Source organism: Castor canadensis, chromosome 5, assembly GCF_047511655.1.
Source record: "Castor canadensis chromosome 5, mCasCan1.hap1v2, whole genome shotgun sequence".
NCBI classification, from domain to species: domain Eukaryota; kingdom Metazoa; phylum Chordata; class Mammalia; order Rodentia; family Castoridae; genus Castor; species Castor canadensis.
This window is the reverse complement of record NC_133390.1, coordinates 72,728,005-72,754,154: the sequence shown is the minus strand read 5'-3', so window position 1 is coordinate 72,754,154 and position 26,150 is coordinate 72,728,005. Positions and strand designations below refer to the sequence as shown.

The 26,150-nt window shown below is 40.6% G+C and overlaps 1 protein-coding gene across 1 annotated transcript in view; it reads left to right on the top strand.

Annotated features, from left to right (window-relative positions):
• The window catches only part of Heg1 (heart development protein with EGF like domains 1), a 76,819-nt gene that overhangs the window by 33,817 nt on the left and 16,852 nt on the right, over positions 1-26,150 (top strand). The window contains exons 6-15 of the mRNA XM_074073343.1: positions 163-405; positions 1,012-2,355; positions 4,548-4,664; positions 5,310-5,429; positions 9,041-9,144; positions 11,715-11,773; positions 12,028-12,188; positions 16,117-16,251; positions 22,762-22,804; positions 22,994-23,031. Of these exons, the coding sequence (XP_073929444.1) occupies positions 163-405; positions 1,012-2,355; positions 4,548-4,664; positions 5,310-5,429; positions 9,041-9,144; positions 11,715-11,773; positions 12,028-12,188; positions 16,117-16,251; positions 22,762-22,804; positions 22,994-23,031 (2,364 nt within the window). The remainder of the gene's footprint in view (positions 1-162; positions 406-1,011; positions 2,356-4,547; positions 4,665-5,309; positions 5,430-9,040; positions 9,145-11,714; positions 11,774-12,027; positions 12,189-16,116; positions 16,252-22,761; positions 22,805-22,993; positions 23,032-26,150) is intronic.

Genomic DNA, 26,150 nt, shown 5'->3' with positions numbered 1-26,150 from the left:
AGTAATAAACCTTCCCATAAATCCAGGACACCTGAACTGAGGCACTGATCCACAGTTCCTTGCCCGTTTTATCGCAGACAGACCATGAGAAAGCCCCGGGAAGCATCTGGGTCCCTTCAGTGTAGGGCGCTGGCATTTATCAACCACCCCTTTTTCCTTCAGCCCCGGAAGAGAACCTTGCGCTGGGCGATCATTCCGAGGCGGAAGAGAGCACTTCCAGGGCGCGCTTTCGCGCCTCGCACACCTCAGCGACGCTCACCGGAAGTGGTGAGCGCACACTGCGGTCTCTCAGCCTTCCCTACGCCGCGACCTCTGCGGAAGCGGAAGTGGGCAGCCATGCGGGTACCACCCAGCTCGGGAACGTGACGGAGCAAGCAGGCTTGCTGTCCATGTCTACTGCCGACGGTAGTGTGTGCTCAACAGACTCCTTTTCCATATTCCCTCCACCCATCTGGCAGTCCTAGGATGATTAGGAGGTCAATCTAAAAAGTACCTTACAACAATTTACCACCCCACTCCCCACCCCATCACCTCACATGCCAGGCTTAAAATAAAGGAGACCAGTAACACTATAGTTAAGGTCCAGGTCCTGGAAAAGAAATGTCTCATTATAAAGAACAGAAAGATGAGAGGGATTTCCTATTTCCTTTTTCCTTTTAAGCTTAACAGTTATTTAATTTGGGTTCTTAAGAGTTTTTCTGATACCATTTTGTTTTTATCAAAAGAAAAAAAAAGTATATGGAAGGAATTTGTAACTGTTCTCTGACTTTAGATCCCTGGTCCTCACTTCTCTTTATTATCACTTCTATTGCTGCCACTGCTGCGCCCCACAGAGATAAATCTACTTAGAGCAGACACTGGCCTAGCCTTTCCACATTGTTTTCACTCAGAGTGTGCACCATTGGAAACCACCTCTTCACTCCCTTGAGTTCATGGATAAGAGACAGCAAATCTGTTTTATAATGCATGTTTCAAAGATATCTTGTTAACTTTGGGTTTTTCCCTTTGCAGTCACTGAACATAGCTATGGTCAAGTGGGTGGCACAGACTCTGAGCAAAGGACTTCCAGTGACCACACAGACCATACCTATGTTTCATCTACTTTCACCAAAGGAGAACGGACATTACTATCCATTACAGATAATGGTTCATCCTCAGACACCAGCGAGAGCTCAACCTCTTATATTAAGATTTCAAACTCTCCATATTTAGACTATTCTTCCTCTTTTCCTACTCGTACTGAAAGAAGTAGCATCTCATCTTATGATGGGGAATATGCTCAGCCTTCCACTGAGTCACTGGTTCTGCATACATCCAACCTTCCATCCTACACATCCACCATTAATATGCCAAACACTTTGGTTCTTCCGGATGCCAGTACTGAATCTGTTGGTGACTCCTCTTCTTCAGGGCTCCCTTTGCCTCTTCCCTCAGTGTCACAACCCCACCAGTTGTTTTCATCAACTTTACCATCAACCAGGGCCTCCACACATCAGCTAATGTCTACCTCTGAGACAGTCACACCTTTATCTTCCTCACCATCACCTTTACCAATATCCTTGACAGCATCTACCTATGACCCACTTTCTGTCTCACAAACAATCTTACCACATTCATCTTCTACCCCGGTCCTGCCTAGGGCAAGAGAGATGCCTGTGACTTCAATTCAGACGTCAACAATGTCATCATCCTTAACAATGTTCCACAGTAGTCAAACAACAAACCCCAAGAACCAGAGCACCCCACACGAAGAGAAAGTCGTCATGGAAGCAAAATCCCCAACCCTGGTTTCTTTGTCCACAAAGTCCACCAAAGCTGTAACAATGAGCTCTCCTTTGGAGGTCCCTTTGCCCCCAGCCTTAACAGAATTCTCCACTGTGCCAGCCCTTCCAGCCATGAGCACCAGCTTAGCCCAAATGTCTCCAGCTTTGACAACCATCACCACTCTCAAGTCCTCTCACTCTCCTGTTACCAGTCCCAGCACCTTGTTAAGTACAGAGGTTCTGATCTCTGGTCCTGTACAGACTATTGCTGGAAAACAGTTCTTGGCAACTCATCCTGAAATTCTAGTGCCACAAAGCTCAACAGAAGGTGTCATCACCACACAAAGGAACCTCGTGAATACAGATGATACCACCCGATTGATCCCTCTGACCAGTGTACCCACATCAGCTAAAGAATTGACCACAAGACTTGGCGTTACAGATAAGCACAGTCCATCTTCACATTTCCTCAGAACATCTCCTTCTCCAACCACAACTGTTTCTACTGCTGAAGAATTGACTCCTAAATCTACCACCTTTCCTGCTCAGAGCACCACACAGTCACCAATGGCATTGTCACCTCCAACCTCAGGTAAAATGTATTTTACAAACACATTGACTGCTAGGCCCTGTTCAGCACTGGGAGCTGCATGGGACTCAGGATTCTTGTGAATGTGCGGAAATAGCTAGTGTTTGAAATAGTGTCTTGTCTTTTTTTTGTGACCTAAAGTGTTTCCCATTGAAACACAAAGCATAAAATAAGGTCACAGTGGGTTTAATTTTCTCCTAATTTTCCCTGAATTAGGGATTCTCCTGAAGAAAGAGGAGAAGACACTTTGGCTATGTGTGACATCAGTAGATAATTCAATTATAGCTTTAAATGTCCTGTAATTGAAGAGCTTTTCAAGTTTTAACTCCTCTGAGGTCAGAACCAGGCAGAGATGTGGGTTTGGGAGGTGGAGAAACTGAAGAAGCTTTAGGTAGTCTTTTGGAGACAGTGAGCTGGGTGGCAGCTCCCAAAGAGATCCCAGAGCCTCTGAGTCAGTCATCTGGCTCCCCAGTCATCAGGGGCCTTCTTGGGATCAGAGGGCTCTCTGAATCCAGGGAAACCCAAGTCCTTTGTCTCCTAAAGATAATGTTGTTAGTTGATAAACAGGAGACATGTAAATGAGAAGATAACAAAGTAACCTTTTCCCACAGTGACTGCATGACTAGGGTTTTTTTACATTGTACATGAGGTTATCTTTACAGCCATGTTGAAGTTGCTGGTACATGGAACATAAAACCATCTAAATGATTTGTTGTCATTTAAGGAAATATAGGTGTAGGATGATATAATAATGTTGTGTTCGCAGTTACACTTGTGGTTTGTTCAGACTCAGGGAAAGAAAATTGCTATAAGAGAAGTGGGAAAATGGAAACTGACATCTTAAGGAAGAAGAAAAGAGATATGCTTTGCAGTGACTAGAGGAAGGACCTCAGTGGTACAGTTTCACCTAGTCAACAATGATGAACCTGGGGTACCAGGTCATAAACCATTCCCACTGCTAGCCCCACAGTGCTCCCTTTGTGTCAGTGATCTGAGCACCTCTGGGAAATGAAAGGTGGCTCCTTTTTCAGGGAAATTTTGGGAATCCTGCTTCAAAGCTCACAGGCTTCATTTTCAAGGGCCAAATATATCCCAGTACCAGATGAACAGTAATTCATAGGACTCCCTTAAAGCAAATTATAACCATTATAATTATGGTAGTTGAGTATTAGGAGCATATTCACTGGTTGTTAATAAATTTTTTGTGCCAGTGTTAATGGGTACAGTGTTTGGTTACATAGGTAACATGTTTATATAGGTGATTTTAAGTAATATTTACAATAACAATGAAGAATAAGATTACCATCTTTAGGTTTAGCTCATTTGTTTTCAGGTTTATTCTTTAGAGAGAAGACTCTTGATTTCTGTCTTCTTTTTCTCATTCTCCCAGTGATTTCCTTCTCACAGATGATGCAGTTATATTGTAGGCTTCAGCTTTTCTAAATGTATGTCAGAAACCTTTATGAAGCAGGTATTACATAACTGGAGTGTGATATTGCCAATTATATATAGCAAAACAGAATTATGGTGATTGCCCTTGGGGGATGCCAGTCCAAGATGACTCTGAAGTCCGAATCATAATGGCCTACATGAATTCAGAGAGCGTCCACTTTCACATTATGTAAAGAGAGAGGGCATTGTAGTGCTCAACCGTGATCATTTTCTAAATGATGTACAATATGTGGAAGCCTAGTTGATTTGGAGATTTTTGGATAAAGGTTATTGTGGTTCCAATAAATAAAGTTCAAGAAAAAAGGCAAGCTGAGTGCGTGTACACTCATGATAAATCTTGCAGCTGGGAATATGAATTTATTAGGGATTCTTAAATCCTCCTTGATGTGTGTTTTAAATTGGCATTGATTCAAGTAGAATTTTCTAAGTACCACAAAAGCAGTATAACCATCAGTCCTGAACTGAGTGACCTGTATACAGCATTTGATTTGAACCAGTTCTTGCAGTCAGGGATCCAATTGTATAATACTTATATGTAGTCACAAGCTAGTACCAGTACCCAGTCTTACTGCTCCTGTCTTCTGTACCTCTTTGGAACCCTATTTTATTTTAGTAATGTGACTATTTGGGACACATAAACAGAAATAAGCAAGAATAAAATATTAGCTGAGAGAATATTTATCTAGAGCTGCCTTTACATTTCCTGTGAGATTGACTGTGTTATTTCTGGGGTATGTTTTCAGTCAACAACTGTGCCATGAACCCTTGTCTTCATGATGGCAAATGCATTGTGGACCTCACCAATCGTGGCTATCGATGTACGTGCCCGCCTTCCTGGCAAGGGGAGAACTGCAGTGTGGGTAAGAGAAAAAGTAATGTTGCTACAGTATCCTGTAGTATCACATTGAATTATCCAGTATCACATTGGGTTATAAGCACCTTTATTTCTCCAAAATATAGGAAATACAATTTTTTAAATCAATACCCTGCTTACTTGAGAGTTAGCAAGCATGCCTGTGTGTTGTCTGCTAGATAACGTGAGGTCCCTCAGTGTGGTGCTGACAGGCTTCCTGACCTGGTTCCATTTCTCATGACCTTTCACTCCTGCCACACTAATGACCTACAGCCCCCTAAAGACCCTAGTACTTTACTCCCCCTGGCATTTACTGGGCTGGTGCCTCAGCCTGGAATTGCCCCACCCAAATCTGATTATTAAGGTCCTTCCTGTCTTAGATGTTATTTGAAACTGTCCTTAAGTGTCTTCTCAATCACAATCTGCTACTTTGTATATCCAAATTATGCCTTCTACATACAGTAGTTGTTTATATGGCTACCTCAGTTCTTAATAGCTAATCAGACTCTTGGGGACAAGGGTGGTCGTCTGTTCCTCTTTGAGGCCACGCTACACATAATGCCGTTTGGTCCTTAGTAAGTACTTGTTGTACTGGATTATGATTTGCTGTCTGCCACAGGCTCAACATGGCTTGTTTTTTTCTCCTCTGCAGATGTGAATGAATGCCACTCAAACCCCTGCCCACCCCTGGCCACGTGCAACAATACTCAGGGATCTTTTATCTGCAAATGCCCAGTAGGGTACCAGTTGGAAAAAGGAGTGTGCAATTTGGGTAAGAAAGTTATTTGATCTTAGAATTTGCCCTGTGTTATACTATATTTTATCAAATAACATTTACATGTATTGTTTTTCTTCCTAATTAAAATAGTTTTTGTTCAAGATATAAAGTTATGGAATACAGAAGGAAGAAAACGTTGCCTATTCCAACACTTGATGATACAGCCCTTTACTTTGCAGCTTTTTTTAATGTGCATTATGTTTACATAGTTGGAATTACGTAACTTTCTAAGTTTAATATCTTAAACATTTTCCTATGTTAAAAATATTGTACAGATAGCTTAATGAATGCATCATATGCTATCATTTGTGTAATAACATTATTGTTTAATTATTCTACCCTACAGTGAAGAAAAAAATAGAAAAAGATAGATATTCTGACTATATTTAAAAAAAAAAGTACTTTGGAGGGAGAAAAGACAATAAAATCCTGGTTGTCCCACCACATTTATATATCCTCTTCATTTTTAAAAGTGATCTTCATGTTGTTATCCATTGCCTGATATATTTTGACAGAGCTGCTCCTGTAATTGTTCCATACCATATTTTGTTTCTAATTTGATAGATTCATGAAGTTCTTTGATTTTAAATACAATTTTCATTAACCTGTAAGGTTAAAAAGCAGACAAACTAAACTAGGCCCTCTCAAGGTGCTAAGTGGCCAAGCTTATGTAACTGGTTGATGAGAGGCCTGGTTTCTAGTCCATAATTCTTTCTATTATACAGCAATGTGTTAATTGTAAGAGCTTTCTTGAATACAAAGCATGTACTTGTTAGGATGCAGAGTTTAATACCTAATTTGCTGAAGAAATTAGAATGAGAAATACAGAGTTTCTAATCTAGATAAGAAAACTAGCAGGTAAAATGACTCATCTTTGAGTCATCTTAAATTGCTCAGTGTGATAATTAACACACAAAAAAGTATACAGTAAATGTTTTTGGAGAGAGCAAATGTCTGTGTCCTTTGAAAGTGTTATCTGCATGAGTTCCTATTATTTGTAGGCAGAAGGAACTTTTTTAAATGGTTGGTTATCTACTAAGATAACAATAGAGTTTTGAAAATTGTTTGAAATACAAGAATTGAACACCATTTTTAAAAGAAGAATCTAGAAGTGTAGACATCAGTCAAAATCAAGTATTCCTCTTATTCTAATAATTTACTTGCATTAGGGTAACCTGTTCCATAAGAAATTAGCCAAAGGTGGACACTGGTCACTCACACCTATAATCCTAGCTGCTTTGGAGGCCGAGATTTGGGGTATGGCAGTTTGAGGCCAGCCTGAGCAAATAGTTCTCCATACCCCTATCTTGAAATACCCAACACACACAACAAAAGAGCCTGCCTAGCAAGCATGAGGCCCTGAGTTCAAACCCTAGTATTGCCCAAAAAAAAAAAAAAAAAAGAGAAAGAAATTAGCTAAGAGTTTTGTTTTTTTGTTTTTGTCCTTTTTTTTTTTTTTTAGTTAGGGTCTTACTATATAAATCAAAATGACCACGAACTCTCAGTCCTCCTGCCTCAGTATCCCAAGTGCTGGAATTACAGTCATATACCACCACAACTGACTTTTCAGTTTAAGAATGAAGAAGATGGAAATTATTTTTGTTTTGAAGCATTGTGGAAAGTACGCTTGCCCAGGACTCAAATCCTGGCTTCTAGCTCTAGGCCATACCTAAAATACATGACCCTTGAGCTTCAGTTTCCTCATCTGTAAAATCAGATTACAATCTGGTCTACTTCCCACTCAGGGTTATTGTGAAGGTCAAATAAAATCACGTAGTTGAGCAAACTCTGAAAATGATAAAGAGCTATCCAGGTGGGGAGTGTCATTTAACACTGGTCTTCAAACTTGGACCAGATTGAAAGCTATGAAAACAGCTTTGAATACAAAACGATAATTGTGACTCTTTCCAAAATTCATTTAGATGATATAGGAAAATCAGCAGTTCCATTTGAAGTGAAAAAAAATCTGTCTTGAAGCTAGCTGATATAGCAACAGGCATAAAGATGTAAATATCTTCAGAAAAAAATCCCTGCCTGGAAAGAGGGCAGGGTTTGGGAGAAGACTGATGATCTTCATATTTACATTGAAAGCAGAGGCCACTTTGACAGTCATTATTCAGAAAACTTCTGTGTACCTAACATTGATATTAGCTATATTTCTGTATGGAGAGTTTGAGTATGCAGTTGGGCATGTGAGAGGTAAAGATGAACTATAGAGTGACTGTTCTGGAAGCCTTGTTCAGTGTCCCACAGGTTGCACAGATGGGGGAGAGCAGGTCTATTGTGTTAACAATCATCTTTCCCTTTTCAAGTCATTTAGCTTCATTGTTCGTAAACATCAGAGGAACATGCAAATTAGAGCATGCTGAAATGCTTTCATTTGGCCAAGAATGTTTCCAAAGAGCTCCCTGCTGCTCAGAAAGAGTCCTAAGCATCTGGCTTCACTGAACTGTAGAACAAGCAAAAAGATGTTAAATAAGGATTAAGGGCTTTAGACAGTTAAGTATAAGATGTTAAATGTTTTCCCTGGCTCATTTGTGGGCCTTTTTCTTAATTCAGCATGCAAGCTTCCCATGAAAGAGCAGCTTCATAGGCTTCAGTGTTTTGGATTATTTTTCTTCTGTCCAGAAGGAAAGATAAGAATTTAATATAATAGAAGATAAGAGCCAGATATAAAGCAAGCTGTACTAATTTTCGGTTGTCTGCCCATTTGTAAGTCCCATTCCTCTCAGGCCCAATCAGCACAAATTGGTGTTAACTAGAATCTTATTTTATGAGTGAAATGGGCCTTGAAAATGGGGCTGCTTTCTTTTTCATTTTTGAATCTAACAATGTCTTGAATATGGGTTGTTTTCATTATGTGACTTATACTCACGGACTCTAGCAGCCCCTAGAGTATAAGCCCACTACAAATGTTTGACTCCTTTCTCAGGAACCCCTTGGTTATCCTTAGAATATCAGAGAACAGAGGATATAGTAGGGAAATAAGAACTTTGAAGGTGGACACACATGAATTTGAATGTTGATTTTGGCTCTTGAGTCTTTTATAAATGATAAAATAGACATTTCCTCTGAGCAAGTGGAATGGGGTTGCATGAATGTGCCTCTAATAAGAGGAAACTGAAGTACTCCCTAAAGCAAAGGGCTTAACTTGGTTAAAGACCTTGGAGAACAAGTGCTTTCTTTGGTCTAAAGTCTAATGAGGCCTGATGAGCAGTTTTTCTGAGTGGTACATCATCTCCTTCCCTTCCTCCTAGGATTATGTTACTTCACCAGAGCTTTATTGAGCATCTATTATGTGGAAGGCAATTAGAAGGATGTCAAGAATGCTCCTTCTCTGAGCAGTACTTGCACATACACAAAAGGCCCTAGGAGTCTTCCTCCCACAGGTTTACTCACTGTCAGCCTTCAGCTTAGGCCAATAGATGCTCATTTTGCCAAAGTGGAACCTGGAAGAGTCAGGGGCAGTCTCTACCCTGTAGGAGAAAGAAATCCACAGAGCTGTCCTGTGGGGGGAGTGAAGCTGGCTATCCTAGAGATTTAGAAACACAGCCTTGTGTGGGTTGATCTGTGTGTGGACTAAAAGGTACCATTTTCATTTTCAGTTAGAACCTTCATGACAGAGTTTAAATTAAAGAAAATTTTTCTCAATACTACTGTGGAAAAACATTCAGACTTACATGAAGTTGAAAATGAGATCACCAAAACAGTAAGTTTCTGGAAAGGCCTCTTCACATTAATCCTTTGTTTTCTAGGACAGATTCATTCAGAGTTGGCCTCTGCCTAAGGGCTACCCAGGTTTCCTGGGCTCTTCTTATCGTTTATATTTGGAAGGGAAACTTCATGGTAAAATAAAAAGCCTCCTGGAAATAAAATCAAGGTGTTGAGAACTAGTGGTGCCCAGTAGAAGTGTTTATTCAGATAAGACGTGCAGTCTCATCTGCTATGTGTTTCTTTTCTATGTGCAGACTCATAGTCACAGACAGATGACATGCACCAATGAGGGCTATGGGTGAAGAGGATAGAACCAGAAAATCCTATTGTACCATCTGCTGTTGACCTGTGGTGTGACTTTCTCCTTGTGTTTTAGGAGCTTGGGGAGAATGATACTCTTTTTCTTCAAAGGAATGCCTAATATCAATCCTGATTATTGGGGACTTGAGAACTCACTGTATAGATTATGTAGGGACCTTTGACTTTGCTTCTTTTTTTCTTTGCCTGCTTTTTATCAGAAAAAAAAAATGGAGAGGAAGAAAGAAAAAATGAAAGTCAGATAATACATGTTATTCTCACCTGCTATCCAAGTCAAAGATTTTGTGTTCAGGAAATTGAAATTTGCCATTAAAATAAGGTAGAAATTAATTGATTTTTAATTTCAATTTTATTTGGTTTTTTATGACTGACAGTATATTAGCCAAAAATTACATTTTTATAGGACTGTGGATTTTATTTGCATAAAGTATAGATTCTCATTCCATTTCTCTGTCTATTGAGCATCTACTCTGTGACAGGGACTATGCTTGCTGGCTCATTCCTGTCAGAGGTACTGGCAACACTTTGCAGGTAGAAAACTGGAAGGCTGTGGAAGTTAATGATATCGCATGAGTTCACAAAGAGCAGGGCACAGTTGGAGAACATTCTATTAGGTCACCTTTACTACTGACACTAATTACAATTTTGAGGATCCTTTAGACTAACCTGTTTCAATAATTCACTGAAGAGCCACAGAACTTACTGAAAGCAGTTATCTTCACAGCTGTGGTTTATTGCAGCAAAAGGTTACAGATTAAGATCAGCCAAGAGAAGAAATTCATGTGGCAGAGTCCAGAAGACTTTCAAATACAGAGCTTCCAATTGTCCTTTCCTTGTGGAGTCATAGACTCTGTTAATGCCTCTTGGTAACAATGTGGGACAATACACATTTGAGTTAACCACAAAGCTCTTGGTACCTGAAGCCTTTATTTCAGTCCTGTCACATAGACATGGTTGACTGCCCATAAGGCTGATCTTAGTCACTAGCCCCTTGACAGCCTGAGCTGATACCATCTTACCCAAAGCCCCCACCACAAATCACATTGTTAAACTCTCTGGCGTGGCCCAGGACCCCTAGATAATAAACACATTTTTATCAACGCAGATAACTTCAAGGACTTAGAAAATACCTTGTTAGGAGCAAAGGCATTACCTCTTTTTGGGAAAGGTTAAATTCTTTACTACATAGCAGGGTTTTCAATTAATCCTGTACCTAGAATTCTTGTCATCCCACTACTGCTGCCTCCTGGCTATGGTGTAGATAGATATTTTCTTCTAAGATAGTACAGGGGTTTAGAACCCTGTGCAGAGGTTCAGTTCTTCATATTATACATTTCTTAGTCACTTACATGACTTGGGTTTTTTGCCCAGCATCACCATATAATTTATTGGCAACATGACACACCTACCCCCAAGAAACTGTGAAGAATTAAGCAGTGACTGGAAAACCCACTCATGTGGTCTTTCCCAAGATGCCATTCTATTTAGCAATACCTGGGAGAAAGTTAATAAAACAGTAATAATAAATCATTGCTATTAGATTATCATTGATATCATTCCATGCTTGACTCCATCTTTGGAAGAGTCAGAAGACTCTGAGACACTGACTTTGAAGAAAGGTAGGTCTCTGTGGGATAAGATATTGAGACCCTCTGCACCATAAGAGGTATTTCTTGCTCCTGTTATTGAGGGGGGCGGTAATGAAGAAGGGATGATACTATACTCTGCAGAGGGATTATCTGTAGTCTGAGGACACAGGCAAACACAGGGAGAGTGGCTCTTATTTTGTTCTCAATAAAAGGGCTCTTAACCCATGTAATGTAATTTCCCATGGAAAGCCTTTTTGAAGAAGACCTGTCTAGGAACTGAGCCTTTTCAGCAAACTTGTTCACTATGCAGAGTTCAAATAAACAGTTGCCTCTGAGTTTTTTGACACCCTGAGACTTAGAAGAGATCTGCTCCTTTGAAGATGTTTTGCATCCACGGGTACTTTCTGAATATCATTTCCTGCCAAGATTTCCCCACTGACTTACTACCTACCTCTGTCCCTTTGTACTCAGAGAACAACAGAAAGGCATTAAGATGGGAACAACAACAAAAAAAAGGGCACCACTTCTATGTAAAGTTGCCTGCTGATAACTTGATGGCTGGAGAAATGCCTGTTTCATACTGGAAACAGGAAATTGGTTCTTGGTCCAAGACTTTTGTCTAACTCACAGTTAATGACAATCCTGTTCTTCCTTACAGTTAAATGTGTGTTTTTCCATGTTACCTGGTTATATCCGATCCACAGTTCATGTGTCTAGGTAAGAACAGAATTATATTTGCTTATGAACTAGCCTATGGAAAGGGGAAGCTACTCAAACATGGGTGATAACAATAAAATTGGGTTTTATTTTGACCAACCTCCTGGGTAACCCAGGGCCAAGATCACTGAACCTTCATGCTTTCCTATTCCTTTACTGGAGATTAGCAATGACACTCAAACACTCATTTTCCAAAATCCCTGGGCCCACATGTCATTTTAGGTCAACTAAAAACTCACAAACTTTGTCCATAGGGAGTCCAGTGTGGTGGTAATCTCACTACAGACTACTTTTTCCTTGGCCTCCAATGTGACACTGTTTGACCTGGCTGATGGGATCCAAAAATGTGTCAACTCCTGCAGATCCTCCGCTGAAGTCTGCCAGTTCTTGGGATCTCAGAAGCGGATCTTCAGAGGTAAGAGAGGTGGAAGTCCTTTAGGAGGAGCCCCCATACAGTCAGGCAGAGACCTCAAAAGAAATGTAAGGCATTCAGGACTTGGGTCCAGGAAAGCCTGTCTTTGGAATTTGTATGAAATAAAGGCCTTTGAGATGCACGGGCACACATGGTCCTGTATGCACATGGCCTTGAAGACACCTGGTCCTTGGCATTCAGCTTCCATTTCTTCTATACAATGTGGGGGTGGAAGGAGTTGGTGTAGCAAAGAGAAGCTATTCTTGTTCCCTGAGGATACAGAAACTATACAGAAACTCAAACATGGAATATATATGCTTGTTAATGACCCCAGAACTTTCATCATGTAATTTCTAAGTCAGTATTACCTGTCTTATATAACACTGGAAGAATGTAGGGCAGAATGCTGCCAGTGTTGCCAATTTGATGAGGCTTTTCCTTTTCTTGTTCTTTCTTGCTTTGTCTGTTTTGTCAAAAGCTTCTGCAGTACATCTAAGGTAAGGCAAAGGAAGAAAGTGACTGGAGACAAGTTTGGAAGGCAGTCTTGGGGAGTTTCACATTTGGGATGGGAAAACTGTGCTGGAATCAAAAGAGCTTCTTTGTGAAGGAAATAGTCCCACTTGGCACATTGTAAGTGATCAAAGGGGGCTCTGGTTAGCTCATCTTACCACATGACTAGGGCTGGCAAAGGATGTAGAATCTAGTCTAAACCTCCCCATCTGCTGTCCAGATGCTGGACATAAATTGAAGGTATCAGGTTTTGGCCCTCTGTCTGCTGGTCAATCTAGGACATTCCCAGTGGGTCAGGATTTTGCAACTGCTGGCTGGTCCAGAGAGCTTTCCCACATGGGCCAGTGAATTGCAGAACTTGGGAAATAGGCAGTTAACCTTTCACTCTGAGAAAAGTGCTTGAGGTTGACTAGTTATTAGTTTGAAAAAATGGACTGAACTTTCTAATGTTGAAGTGGCTATCAAATGGGAGGTTCTTTTAAAATTTTTTTAAAGTTTATGCTGCATTGTATTGTGACAGAATCTTTGAAGGCTCTTTGGTTTTACTTTTCCATTTCTCTTGCAAAGGACTCCAGGGTACCAATTTTTCTTCCCCAATGAAATTGGTACCTTTCAAATTACTGAATATTTATGGAATATATTCTATGTGGTCACCACTGTACCAGGTTACTTATTTGTCCCTGCTAAATGTGTTTGTGCCTTGCAAATCAAGTGGCTGGATATTTGGATTTGTAAGAGCCTGTTTATAGCAGCCCTGCCCACTTTCTTCAGACTGCTAGGATACAGCTTTTGGGAAGGCACCTGTTATCCTTGCTTTTTTGATAAGGCTCTCATTCTTTACTTCTCCTTTCTGAGTCCTTAACAAAGACAGCCAAGCATATTGGCTGAAAATGGACTCATTTCCCTGTTTTTCTTCCTAGGTCTTCTCCAGGTTTTGCCCACAGCCTAGCTGAGGTTGGGTGCTAGCTTTTCTGAGTGCTAAAGAAGTGGATTTGACCAGTAGTAGGTATTGCATATCTGAGTGTTTTCAGGTTATGGGCAGCACTGGGATACTCTGGACACTGCCACTGGAGAGGAAGGGGTCTCTCCCTTCAATTCATAAAATTTCCACTTCCCTTTGTTTCAAAGAACTACAATTCTCATGGTCTCCAGAGTTTTAGAGACCTCGGAAATCCCCTATGGAATGTCTCAGCCTTAGATTCACTTAAGTGCTCATTGTCTGTTTTGGCGGATGTTTTGCCCAAGAAAGACCATGGGAATTGTGAATGTAGAAAAATCACATTGCCAATCTTAAAAATGAAAATGAGATTATACACGGTTCTGTTTGATGGATTTATGACAAAATTTTCTTTGAGAATTTTTAGGAAAGCAGCACCTCATTGTAGAGGCAGGGCCTATTCTCCCTGCTTTCACAGGAAACTGCTGCTATGCAAGAAATGATTGCTTTAGCACCGCAATAAATGTTTGCAAGCAGCTTGAATCAGTGGGCAGGATGGAAGGAAAACATGATATTGGCTTCCAGAAAATATCTAATCAGGCCAGGCGATTCAAGCTGGCTGCTGGACAAGGATAGTACAGCCTGATCAACTTTTTGTATTGGAAGTATTTCTTTCTGTTAAGGTTAGTGGACTGGCAAAGCTTTCAAAGAGTTTAGGTGAGAGATTGTAGAGGTTCAGTACATCTCTGGTGTCACCTTTGCAGTGTTTACTGGTGAGATTTTCCACTTAAATTTTTTCTCCCTTAAATACAGACTTTTTACAATAAACAATGGAAATTTTTATCACACATGAAAGTGGAGTTCTGATTTATCAGCTTCCACTGATAAAGGCAGGAAATTCAGTGTTGAGAACTAAAGTGATATCCTAAACTTACCTTGCTGTGGCAAGGCTGTCCACCAGCCCCAGCTCTCAGGACTCACAAAAGGGGTGGATGCTGGTAATCTTGTGTGGCCTGTTGAACCCTTGTGTCAATTCCCATCACTAGAATCTGCCTAGACAAGGGGCAGTTTTGCAGTGCTAACAGCTGGTTTCTGATGGGGGTCTTTAAGGTTGAAGAGAGGAGACCATGTCTGGAAAATTTACAGCCACTTCTCATTGCAGAAAATACACAGTGTCCCTCTGATTGCATCTCTCTTCCCATGTTAAACTTGCTCTTACCTCCTGCCATTGACAGCAGCACATATCTGTTTTACTTTGTCCTGTACATGGGTGTAGATAAGTCACTTTTCACTGTACAATCAGTTTCATACTTTTGTTCTACATTTACACATGCCTTTTTGCCAGGCCTATCTCAGAAGGTAAAATGCACCCTCATTTTATCTTTTGTATAAAACCTCATAGAAGACCATGTGCCCAATCAACAATGAATGTTGTTTGGTAATAATGAAATGATTCTTCATCATTCATGAAATGAATAAGTTCCTAAAGTGAATGTGGAAGTGGCCTGAAAGATGAGCCCTCTCCCTGCTGACTGCTTCTCTCGGTAATGATGACTTTGGCACATGGATAGCTATTGGTTTGTGTGCAATGTGCTGAAGACCAGTAGATGAATAAGCCTCAAGAAACCATCACCATCGTGGGGGAACAGCCAGAGAAACGTAATTGCACTTCAGCCTTGGGCAAACAGATTATCGTTTGTACCTCTCCTTGCAGTAAGTCTGTTAGGCAATGTGCTATCAGGGCTACTCAGCTACTCCTGTGGTACTGGGTCTCTGTAGGTTACATAGACACAAAACCAAGACACAACTGAGACAGTTCTGGCCAGCGCTAGTTGTTTTTGGCCAAGTCTCTTGTATACCTATGAGCAGGGTTCCATTTTCTGGGTTTATTCTAGCTCTCCCACCTGCCACCTCCTCTCATCCTTTAGCATGAAGTTACAGAGCACACCACATCAAGGCCACATTTGCAGTGGGCACTGGAGGAGGAGCAGCACCCTGATTCTTCCCAACTTAGTTTCTCAGTGGGGGTGTTTGCAGTGGAGAATGCTAGTGAGCATTTATCATATTTGTCTAGGGATGACACAGGGAAGGAGTGGCAGAAGACTACACAGATATTTGAGAGGTGGATATCTGAAAGGTGTGTTGCTTTACAGAGACTCTGGAAAACTCAAAGTTTCTTGAAATAGAAAGATCATGTATCTTAAAGTGTGAGGTAGAGGAGGTTATATTTTATATTTTGTTTGAACTTAGAGACCTACACACTCTACTGCCTGAGCTTCTCCTCCAGCCCCTTTGTGTGTGTGTGTGTGTGTGTGTGTATGTGTGTGTGTGTTGGGTATTTTGAGATAGGGTCTCAGAAACTATTGGTCCTGGTGATCTCAAACCATGATCCTCCTGATCTCTGCCTACTGAGTAGCTAGGATTACAGGTTTGAGCCACTGGCACCTGACTGTTTCATTGTCTTTTTTTTTTTTTCCATTCCAGCGGGCAGCTTGTGCAAACGTAAGAGTCCAGAATGTGACAAAGAGACCTCCATCTGCACTGACCTGGATGGCATTGCGCTGTGCCAGTGCAAGTCAGGCTACTTTCAGTTCAACAAGATGGATCACTCCTGCCGAGGTAGAGTGATAGGTTTGCCTGTGGTTCTGGGCCCTATCCCAGGACAAGAGGGTGCTTTTCTCTGCCTGATGCTCTCTCTGCTCTGGGTGTGACTCTTCTAAATGGAGGTGACTGGTTCTTGTTATTTTGCTCACAGCAGGACTAAATACATTATCTCCTTGAATAATAATGTTATCTCTGACTAGTGTGTGCTGGTCTAGCCAATAAGATTCAAAAGAAAAGAAAAGAAAATGGAATGTTTGTGTTAGCAATGCCTTTTCTTTTTTTCACTTAGAGGAAGTTAGAAAAAGTTTGTTTTAATTCCCAAAGATTTATCCATTGCCTATTAGTCTTTTAACATGGAAAGACAAGCATGGAGACAGCCTGACTCTTTTAGGGGCAGCCTTGATTGTTTAGTTAACAGTGTACTCTCCTAAAGTCCAGAAGACCTGAGTCAGAGCCCCACTCTGCTTCATCTTAGGCAAGCACCTCATTTCATTGAGCCTCACTTTCCTCTTCTGTGAAATGAGCATAAGGATACTTTATTAGATACCCTAAGAATTAAAGAAGGTAGTGTGTATAGAGATGCTTTGTAAGCTATAGGCATTGGCTCTTGTATTTTTCCCAGGTTGTTCAATTAGTGAATTACACTTTTTAAAGAATCATAAAGTGTTCCAGAGTAGAAAGCCTAATTCTGCTAACTTTATAGGTGAGGCTTAAATTCATTCACTTTGACGTAAAGACTGCCCAGTGAATGTAGTCCAAAACTGTTGCTTTAAAATAAAATTAATTCAGGTCCAGACACTGTGTACCCTGACATAAAAGGCTACTGCTGTTCATGATTGTCAGAAAAACTGGCAATATAAAGGCTAGTTTTTTATGGATCTTTGAGCATTGCCTCCTGTTAGAATGTGGATGGCATAGATTTCCTGCTTAGTCAACACCTTGTTGGTGACAGATGTACTGGAATCTGAGTAAAAAAGTCACATACTGGGACAAGGTAACATGTCACATATCTCTGTCAGGACTTCTCATTGAAAGACTTGTATCATCAAAATAATACAAAAATATATTTTGGGACAGTGCTCTCATCCTAAGCTTCAGACCCTTTGACCTTGTCAAGTTTAGATAGAAAATTCTTTTAAAGTGGACATCACCAGCCCTTCAGGTGAGATCTGTGATGAGTTTTGAAGAGGAGAGCCACCTTTGAATTGGGCATCAGTCCTGGTGTGAGACTGGTACACAGTATTTCTCAGTGCCATACCACACTGCAGCTTTGCTACAAAGATAATGCTTCCTAATTCCCTCTCATCTGGTTTAATGCAAGTGTTCCTTGTCCTCCTTAGAATTGGGGAGTTGAGCCTACCTCATGTGGGAAGGTGATAGCCCTAAAATATACTAAATGTGCTGGGGTGCTGTGCATTTAGGGACAGAGGATACAAGGTGGCCCAGCAGCATGGGTGTATAGGGAAAATGACTCATATGAGCAGTTCTTTAAGAAAAGCCCTATCTGCCACCTTTGTTTTTGGCTGGCCTGAGCCACTTCCCTCTGTATCTAAGTCAGTACTTTCAAAATTGTGCCCCTTACAAGCTAGCAGTAGCAAAGCTATCAGAAATTGCATTTGGAAAATCTCCACAAGAAGGACACCCACTTTGATTGTGTATGTAGCTTTGAAAGTCTGACATAGACATTGTAAAGCCACTTTATGTGAGACACTAAGAAGCAGGTATATGTGTATGTATAACAGAGAACAATATGTAGAAAGATGCTAATGCATAGCTTGAATTGCAAGGATTTAGAAAAAACATGCACACATGCTATCCTCCATTTATGCAGAGGATTGACTGGATTTGAGATGCCCTAAAAGGTTATCATTTTCAATATGCATGCTTTAAATGACACCCATACTAGTGATCTTATGTTTACCAGTGATCCAAGAAGTAGCATAAGGACAGCTTGATTTGCTTTTGGACTTGTTGTGTAGGCCCGTGAAGCCCCTTCTTAGCACTGTTTGTTGCTGTCAAGCCTCTCATGAATGGATTCTGGGGGTTCATGGGCCACAGCCCTGTCAACTGGGTTCTAATAGGTTAGCAGTGACATCTTCTGGCCATCAGTGCTGGAGCACAGGCATATTTAAAATTAAAATAGGTATCCATCCTATAGTTTTCTTAGCTTCCTTCCATCGTGCAGGCATCACAATGAATTTTAACAATCTGTTTGCATCTCACCAGACTGCAAGTGCCTTAAGAGTCAGAACTGTGTCTAGAATAGGACTTAGTACATTGTAGGGTTCAAATGTCTGTTGATTGATTCAGCAATACCACTCTTGGAGATATACCCAAAAGACTGTGACATAGGTTACTCCAGAGGCACCTGCACACCCATGTTTATTGCAGCACTATTCACAATAGCCAAGTTATGGAAACAGCCAAGATGCCCCACTACTGACAAATGGATCAAGAAAATGTGGTATCTATATACAATGGAATTTTATGCAGCCATGAAGAAGAATGAAATGTTATCATTCGCTGGTAAATGGATGGAACTGGAGAACATCATTCTGAGTGAGGTTAGCCTGGCCCAAAAGACCAAAAATCGTATGTTTTCCCCCATATGCGGACATTAGATCAAGGGCAAACACAACAAGGGGATTGAACTTTGATCACAAGATAAAAGCGAGAGCACACAAGGGAGATATGAGGATAGGTAAGACACCTAAAAAACTAGATAGCATTTGTTGCCCTCAACGCAGAGAAACTAAAGCAGATACCTTAAAAGCAACTGAGGCCAATAGGAGAAGGGGACCAGGAACTAGAGAAAAGGTTAGATCAAAAAGAGTTAACCTAGAAGGTAACACACATGCACAGGAAATTAATGTGAGTCAATGCCCTGTATAGCTATCCTTATCTCAACCAGCAAAAACCCTTTGTCCTTCCTATTATTGCTTATACTCTCTCTTCAACAAAATTAGAGATAAGGGCAAAATAGTTTCTTCTGGGTATCAAGGGGGTGGGGGGGGAGAAAGGGGGTGGAGTGGGTAGTAAGGGAGGGGGTGGGGGCAGGGGGGAGAAATGACCCAAGCATTGTATGCACATATAAATAATAAGAAAAAAAAACTCTGTTGAATGAACACATGGACAAAAAGATAGCAAATATGGTAGGGAAAGACTTGATGAATTTTAACTTAGTTTCCTGCAAGGGAACAAAAGAATGACTAAGATTCCATCACTTACTTCTTCTTTTAAAACAAAAAAGCCCACAAGGCTTGAATTAGCTTGTTTCTCATAGCAGCGGGAGAAGTGCAGTTTGGGCATATATGCATACTATTACTGCATTCATTTCATCTTCAGTACTCTGTGGTCAGAGTCCTGGAGTGTGCATATTGCAAAGCAGTTCCTAAGGAGAACATGAGTGCCTTACTAACAAGTTTTCCCTTAACTACTCCCTGAACAGCCCCAAGCATGCAGTAGTACTCAATCTTTGATGAATGACTGAATGAGCTCTTCTAAAATAGAATCATGTCATTATATCAGGGAGTCAGGCTACTTCTGAAGCTAAATGAAAATAGCCTAACACATCAGCTCTCAGACAGGACAACAGATGGTCCTTACACATGGTTGAATGACAGCCAAGGAGTAGAAAGCTCTCACCCAGCACATAAGGGTTGGGTAGGTAGATGCAAGGTAAAAACATTTCTAGGAAGAAGTGTTCAGAATAGAATGGACTGGTGTGAAATCAGCCTACCTTAATGCTAAGATGGGTGGAAAAATGAGCAGTGTCCACATATCTACCCATACTCTGAGCCGTGGATCATCCCTGGGTGTCTTCCTTTGCTTCCCTGCTATAGCATGATGCAGAGTCACATAGTGAGAGGCATACTGCTGAGGCATGATGATTTCTACACCAGCCCAGGAGAGGCAGGAGCTCTCAGCTTGTTCCTTAAAGAAGGCCCCACTCTAGTAAGGTATCAAAGATCCAGAGACAGGGCCTTGCTATCCCTTCTCTAAATGGGGTATGATTATGCTCTGCCTTGTGGCATAAAAGATTTGAAACAATTAGTGAAAATTCATGTAATTAGATTTTTAAATATTTTAAAGGTAAATCAGATCAAAGGGGAAAATTAACTACTTTGTAGAGGCCAGAAGGAAAGTGAACATGCAGAAAGATAAACCATGTTTTCTAAAGGTAGGTCACTCAGGTTCTTAGATACTAAAACAACAACAGCAAAAAAGGAACATGATTTTAAAAAGAGTTGGGGGTCTGTAAAATAAGGTATAGTTATTTAGGACAATCCCCATCTTTTTAGGCACTGGGACCTGTGAAAAATTTTCTCTGGGCATCCTCACCAAGGTTACTGAATAGTGTTATGGTAATGACCATGACATTCTACAATAAATGCCATAGGAATTTCCCATGACCATTGCTTATAATAAACAACCCTCAGTACCAGAGAATAAACAAGCCTCTGCTCAGGAAGAGGGATTCTGTGGACATTCATAGCTCTTTAATGATCTACCATGAGATAAATTATTATAGATTATTATTTTGGCAGTATCAGAGTTTGAATTCAGGGCCTTGCACTTGCTTGAGCCGTCCCTCCACCCCCACCAGCCCTTTTTAGTTTATTTTTCAGGTAGGGTCTCATGCTTTTTCCTCAGGCTGGCCTTGGACTGAGATCCTCCTACTTCTGTCTCCTGAGTAACTGGGATTACAAATGTGTGCCACAATGCCTCGCTTGTTTTTTGAGATAGCATCTTGCTAATTTTTTGCCCAGGTTATCCTTAAACCATTATTCTCCCAGCTCTGCCTCCCTTGTAGCTGGGATTACAGGCATGTGCTACCATGCCTAGCTTCAAATTACAGATTATTTATTTATTTATTTATTTATTTTTGTGGTTTTGAACTCTTTCTTTTTTTCTTTTATTATTCATATGTGCATACAAGGCTTGGGTCATTTCTCCCCCCTGCCCCCACCCCCTCCCTTACCACCCACTCTGCCCCCTCCTTCTCCCCCCCCACCCCCTCAGTACCCAGCAGAAACTGTTTTGCCCTTATTTCTAATTTTGTTGTAGAGAGAGTATAAGCAATAATAGGAAGGAACAAGGGTTTTTGCTGGTTGAGATAAGGATAGCTTATACAGGGCATTGACTCTCATTGATGTCCTGTGCGTGTGTGTTACCTTCTAGGTTAATTCTTTTTGTTCTAACCTTTTCTCTAGTTCCTGGTCCCCTTTTCCTATTGGCCTCAGTTGCTTTTAAGGTATCTGCTTTCAAATTACAGATTATTTAGAGTGATGTTTTCCAAACTGTGTTCTACAAAGCTCTACTGATGGTTTATAACAATAAAATTGATGCCATCAACATTTAGCTTCTATCATTAAAAAAGTAGAAGGAGAAAGAATATTAAACATACTAAACAGTTAATACTATTATGCACAATTCTGTAACAGAGAATACAACAAAGACTATGTGAGACCTCCAGACCCAGACTGCAGGGCATGCACCCCAATCCCATCCTCACCTCTAGCCCATGCATGCTGTTGGCACTTACAACTCACTGCTATCATGAATGCTATCTGTTCAGGGATGGTGGCTCTGTGCTGTATGCCTTTTCTTATCTGTGATATATTATGCAGTTACATTGTGCATTAATCATGAATAAAATTTTTATCTTTCCTTGCAAGGAATTTGTCTACAAGGCCATTTTTCATTGTCTGCTTTCATCTAAGCATGCATTATAGCCCATGATGTTTGGATGAGGTGTAATAGTATTGAAAGTATTCTGTGATCAACTAAATTTGGGGACTGCTAATGCAAGGGACTAGCTGGGCCTCAGCATCCTTTGGTGAAGCAGCATTCCAGGATCAGCACCATCAGAGAGTTCAAAGTTATTTATTTTCTTGGGCCAAGGGTCAATTAGGACATAACTAGATATGTTCAGAGTTCCCTGCAAAGACTAGAGGGTGAGCCTTCTTTTATAAAATCCTGACATACACCAGAACCATGTCCCACAGGGTGTCACCCATGGCTTCCACCTCTTATCATGAAAGAGGGATAAGAGAGCCAATGGCATGTTGAAGGTTTGATTTATATCAAAGTGGGTGAAACATTTGTCTTTGTGCATATTGAGGGATCCATAGGAGACACTCTTCATCTGCAGAGACCTTCCCCCAGAATTCCATTTACTGCACAGTAATTACAACTAAAAACATTTACTTAGTTGTTACTATGTGCCAGGCATTCCTGAGTCATTTATGTGTCTTATTTTACTTAATCTTCTTCAAGAAACTGTAAAATAGATACTATTACCTTCTTATTTTTTTCCTTTTTTAGAGGGAAAACTAAAAGTCACAAAGGTTAAGAAAAGTGTCTTGATTAAAGTTAAAGTTGAGCTGGCAACAGTGTTTAGGTCAGGTTATAGATAATTTTAAAGCTTTTTGCAACCTTCTTCTAGAATGTTCTTGTGGACTTTAGGGTGGTTGACCATGAGAGGTTAATAGATACATTTATGGATTTCTTTTTCTCTTTCAGCATGTGAAGATGGATATAGGCTTGAAAATGAAACCTGTATGAGGTAGGGTCCATGTTCATTTACTCTGATGAAATTGTTACAAATCTTACTATAAAAACTATCCTAACATAAAGATCATCCTAATAAAGAACCTATCCTAATTAAAGAAATTACTTAGGTAATTTGTCTCCTCCCTTTTTTCTTTGGAGATTTGAAACTAATTCTTGTTCTTTTTTCTTTCTTGACTCACAGTTGCCCATTCGGCCTTGGTGGTCTCAACTGTGGAAATCGTAAGTACACAAAGTGGAAATTTGTGTTTGGGCAAGGGTAGGGGTGTCTGTCTCCTCTTTTTCTGTCAGTGTATGTCCACTGTCTTCTTCGGTCCTGTGGGGGAGGCATGGGGATTAAAAAGAAAGACTTGCCTGGGGCTTTTCAGATATCAAGGTCTGGAAGGGAAGATAAACATCCCTAAATAGCTCTGATTATTAAGAGAGTTAGTATGATAAATCAGGCACAGGTGGGAGGGAGGGAGCAGAGACCACACCCGAAAGAGAATGCAAAGACACCTTTGAGTATTTCCTTGGAGAGGATGGAATTGGAAGGAAGTTGGGAAGGACTTTGACTGGCAGGTATGGGGAGAGAAGGACGTCCCAGGCAGAGGGAACCACTTAAGTCTTAGAGCAGACATGGGCCCATGTTGTTCTAGCCACAATTTGTAAGTGGGTGTACCTGTAATATACAAAGAGGAAAAGGTCAAAAGTGTAAGATTAGGTTGGCAAAGTGTATGGGGACTGAACTATTAGAGAGTTGGGTCATTAGGCTGAGAGTTTAGACTAATCACAAACTGTTGGGAGCTGTCAAGAGTCATAGCACAGAGAAGCAGGATGAGGAAACACTAGACAGGAGAATGTGGAGGCAGTTTGTAGACTTGCAGTAGAGAGCCAACCAGGGGCTAGGACTAGACTTGGGGGTCATCTGCTGCAAGCAGAGGGTGGAATACAAAGCAGAGAAGAGTTCTGGCAGTGACTGCATCATGGTGTTTCACCTCTACTTCAGTTTTTTGAAAAGAGCAGTGGTGAGTCATATAAGATTGCTTGCACTGACATTTTCTTATATAGATTGAGACATGAAAACTTGAAATACAAAATTCTGAAACAAATTTGGGATATAGGTTACAATAGAATGTAATAGGAATAGTAACAATCAGGATTTTGTTTTAGGATAGATTTGTCCCTCTACAAATAAATGTGTTAATGGTATATATTCTGAGTTTGCTAGGTTGGAAGTAGACATGATTTTATTTAATTTGTGTAAAGACTCCTGGTTTCTATTCCCTAATGGCATACCTTACCTTTTATGACCTTGATGGTATTTTCTTTATTCATAAAGATTAACTGCTAGCAAATATCATTAATAAGATTTGAGCATAAGTAAAAAATAAAGTAAGACAAATTCAATATGGGGTACAATACTGATGTACACTCTCGTAGTGTACCCAGTATGGAGCCACCCTCAAGCCAGAGTCTAGAAATTTGGAATTGCATAGCCAGTTATGATTACTGATGACTTTGATTGGTCATTTGATTTGTCCTGACTGCCAATGAGCAAGAAGTAGAGAGCCTAAGAGAAGAACTAGGGACTCACTTCTAAAAACAAACATATTTAGAGTTACATGAATAGAGAAGAGCTCACGGAATTAATGTTCAGTTTCTAAACATTAACAACCGAAGGCAACTGAGTGATAAAATGAATACCCCTGTACTTTAGTGGTCTCCATAGACACCATAGTGCCATAAAAACATATAAGCATAGACTTTACTTATGAGCCTGAGTTATTCCTTAATAAAGTAAGGAAATCATCATACTTCAGACTTTTAAAAAATTTAAAAATAGTCCAAGACTCTTAAATGTCAGCATTCAAAAGGGCAGGCTTCAGTTTGGGGGGTGTCTTATATAAAATAGTCTGATAGCTGTGCATGTTCATTTCTAAAAGTCACTTCTGGACTAGGGTGAAGTTCAATGGTGGAGTGTGTGTTTGGCATGCCCAAGACCCTGGGTTTGATCTTCAGCACCAAAAAAATTTAAATAAAATAGATGAAAATCACTTTTTAGACAATCCAGTTTTCCAACTGGGTTCCAGATCTTTCTGATTTTATGTTCACTGGGCTATCTGGGCTTTAAAGGGGCTTCCTGGGATGCACAATTACATTGTTCACTCTCTAATATTCTAAGTAGCATGGTACCTTTTTTCTAGTATTCTTAAGTAACATGGTGCTTTTTTCACTAGGGATAATTAGCTGTTAGGTGTCTGGAGATGCTATATCCCTGCATCCTTTTAATATTTTGTAAGTTCTTTTGTCAGGAAAAAGTCAAGTCACACACATTTGTGTGTGGGTCTTGGAAGTAGCTAGAATTTCTCAAAGATCCCTGGGACTTCTTTTTCTCCCTCATTTGTCTTCATCACCATGATTATGTCCAGCAGAGGGCAGGCACCTGTCTGAATTGTGGGCTCCCAGCTGCCTTCAGTAACTGGCACTGACAGCTTACTACAGCGTGGTGTGTGAATATCATTCTACGTTTTTTTGTTTATTATTTGAGACAGGGTCTCACTATGTAGCTCATGATTCTCCTGCCTCACTTCCTACCTCACCTCCCACCTCACCAACCAAGTGCTGGGCCCAGCTTTCATTTTATGATTTTGGCATCTGTATTACTTTTAGTGTTATAGAATAATTTATAGTGGCTGATAATATTATTACTTGTAATAATATGTAAAGACATACTTCCTGTGTTTGGTTCAGCAGTATATATACTAAAAAGACACTTGTCACCTACCTCCTTATCTGGGCCCAGCCCTGTATGTTAGTTAAGGAGTCAGGAACACCTCAGTTTCATTCCTGTCTGTGATGACAGCACCTTGGGAGTCTGTGACTCAGCACTCGGTGTTTTGTGCCAAACAGCAGAGCTGTGATCACCAAAGACAGTAGTTATTTCCTTGGGTCTGTGACTTAGGCCAGATTTTTTTATAGGCAAGAAATTCTTTTCTACGCAGACTTCATGGGACACTCTCTTCCCAAGTCCAATGAGATAGGGAAGCCAGCATTTTCTAGCTTTGCACGTGGCCTTGCGGTTCCCTCACTTCTATGTTCCTTGCAGTCATCCATCTCAGATATATCCTGGGTTAGGCATAACCTGTGCCCTGCCTTTCTAAAAGTTTCTGTTAGCTTTCTGATTGTGCTTCTCAGAGAATATCCTTCAAAAGGGCAGACAAGCCCTTCTCTGAAGTCTTCAGAGTCTGAGGATACACAAACCTTGTTGGCCTGGTCAGGGCAGGGCCACCCATACCCAGGCTGCTCAAGGATACAACTGTCTTGTCACTGCTCTCCTTTTTCTTTTCTCTTATATACCT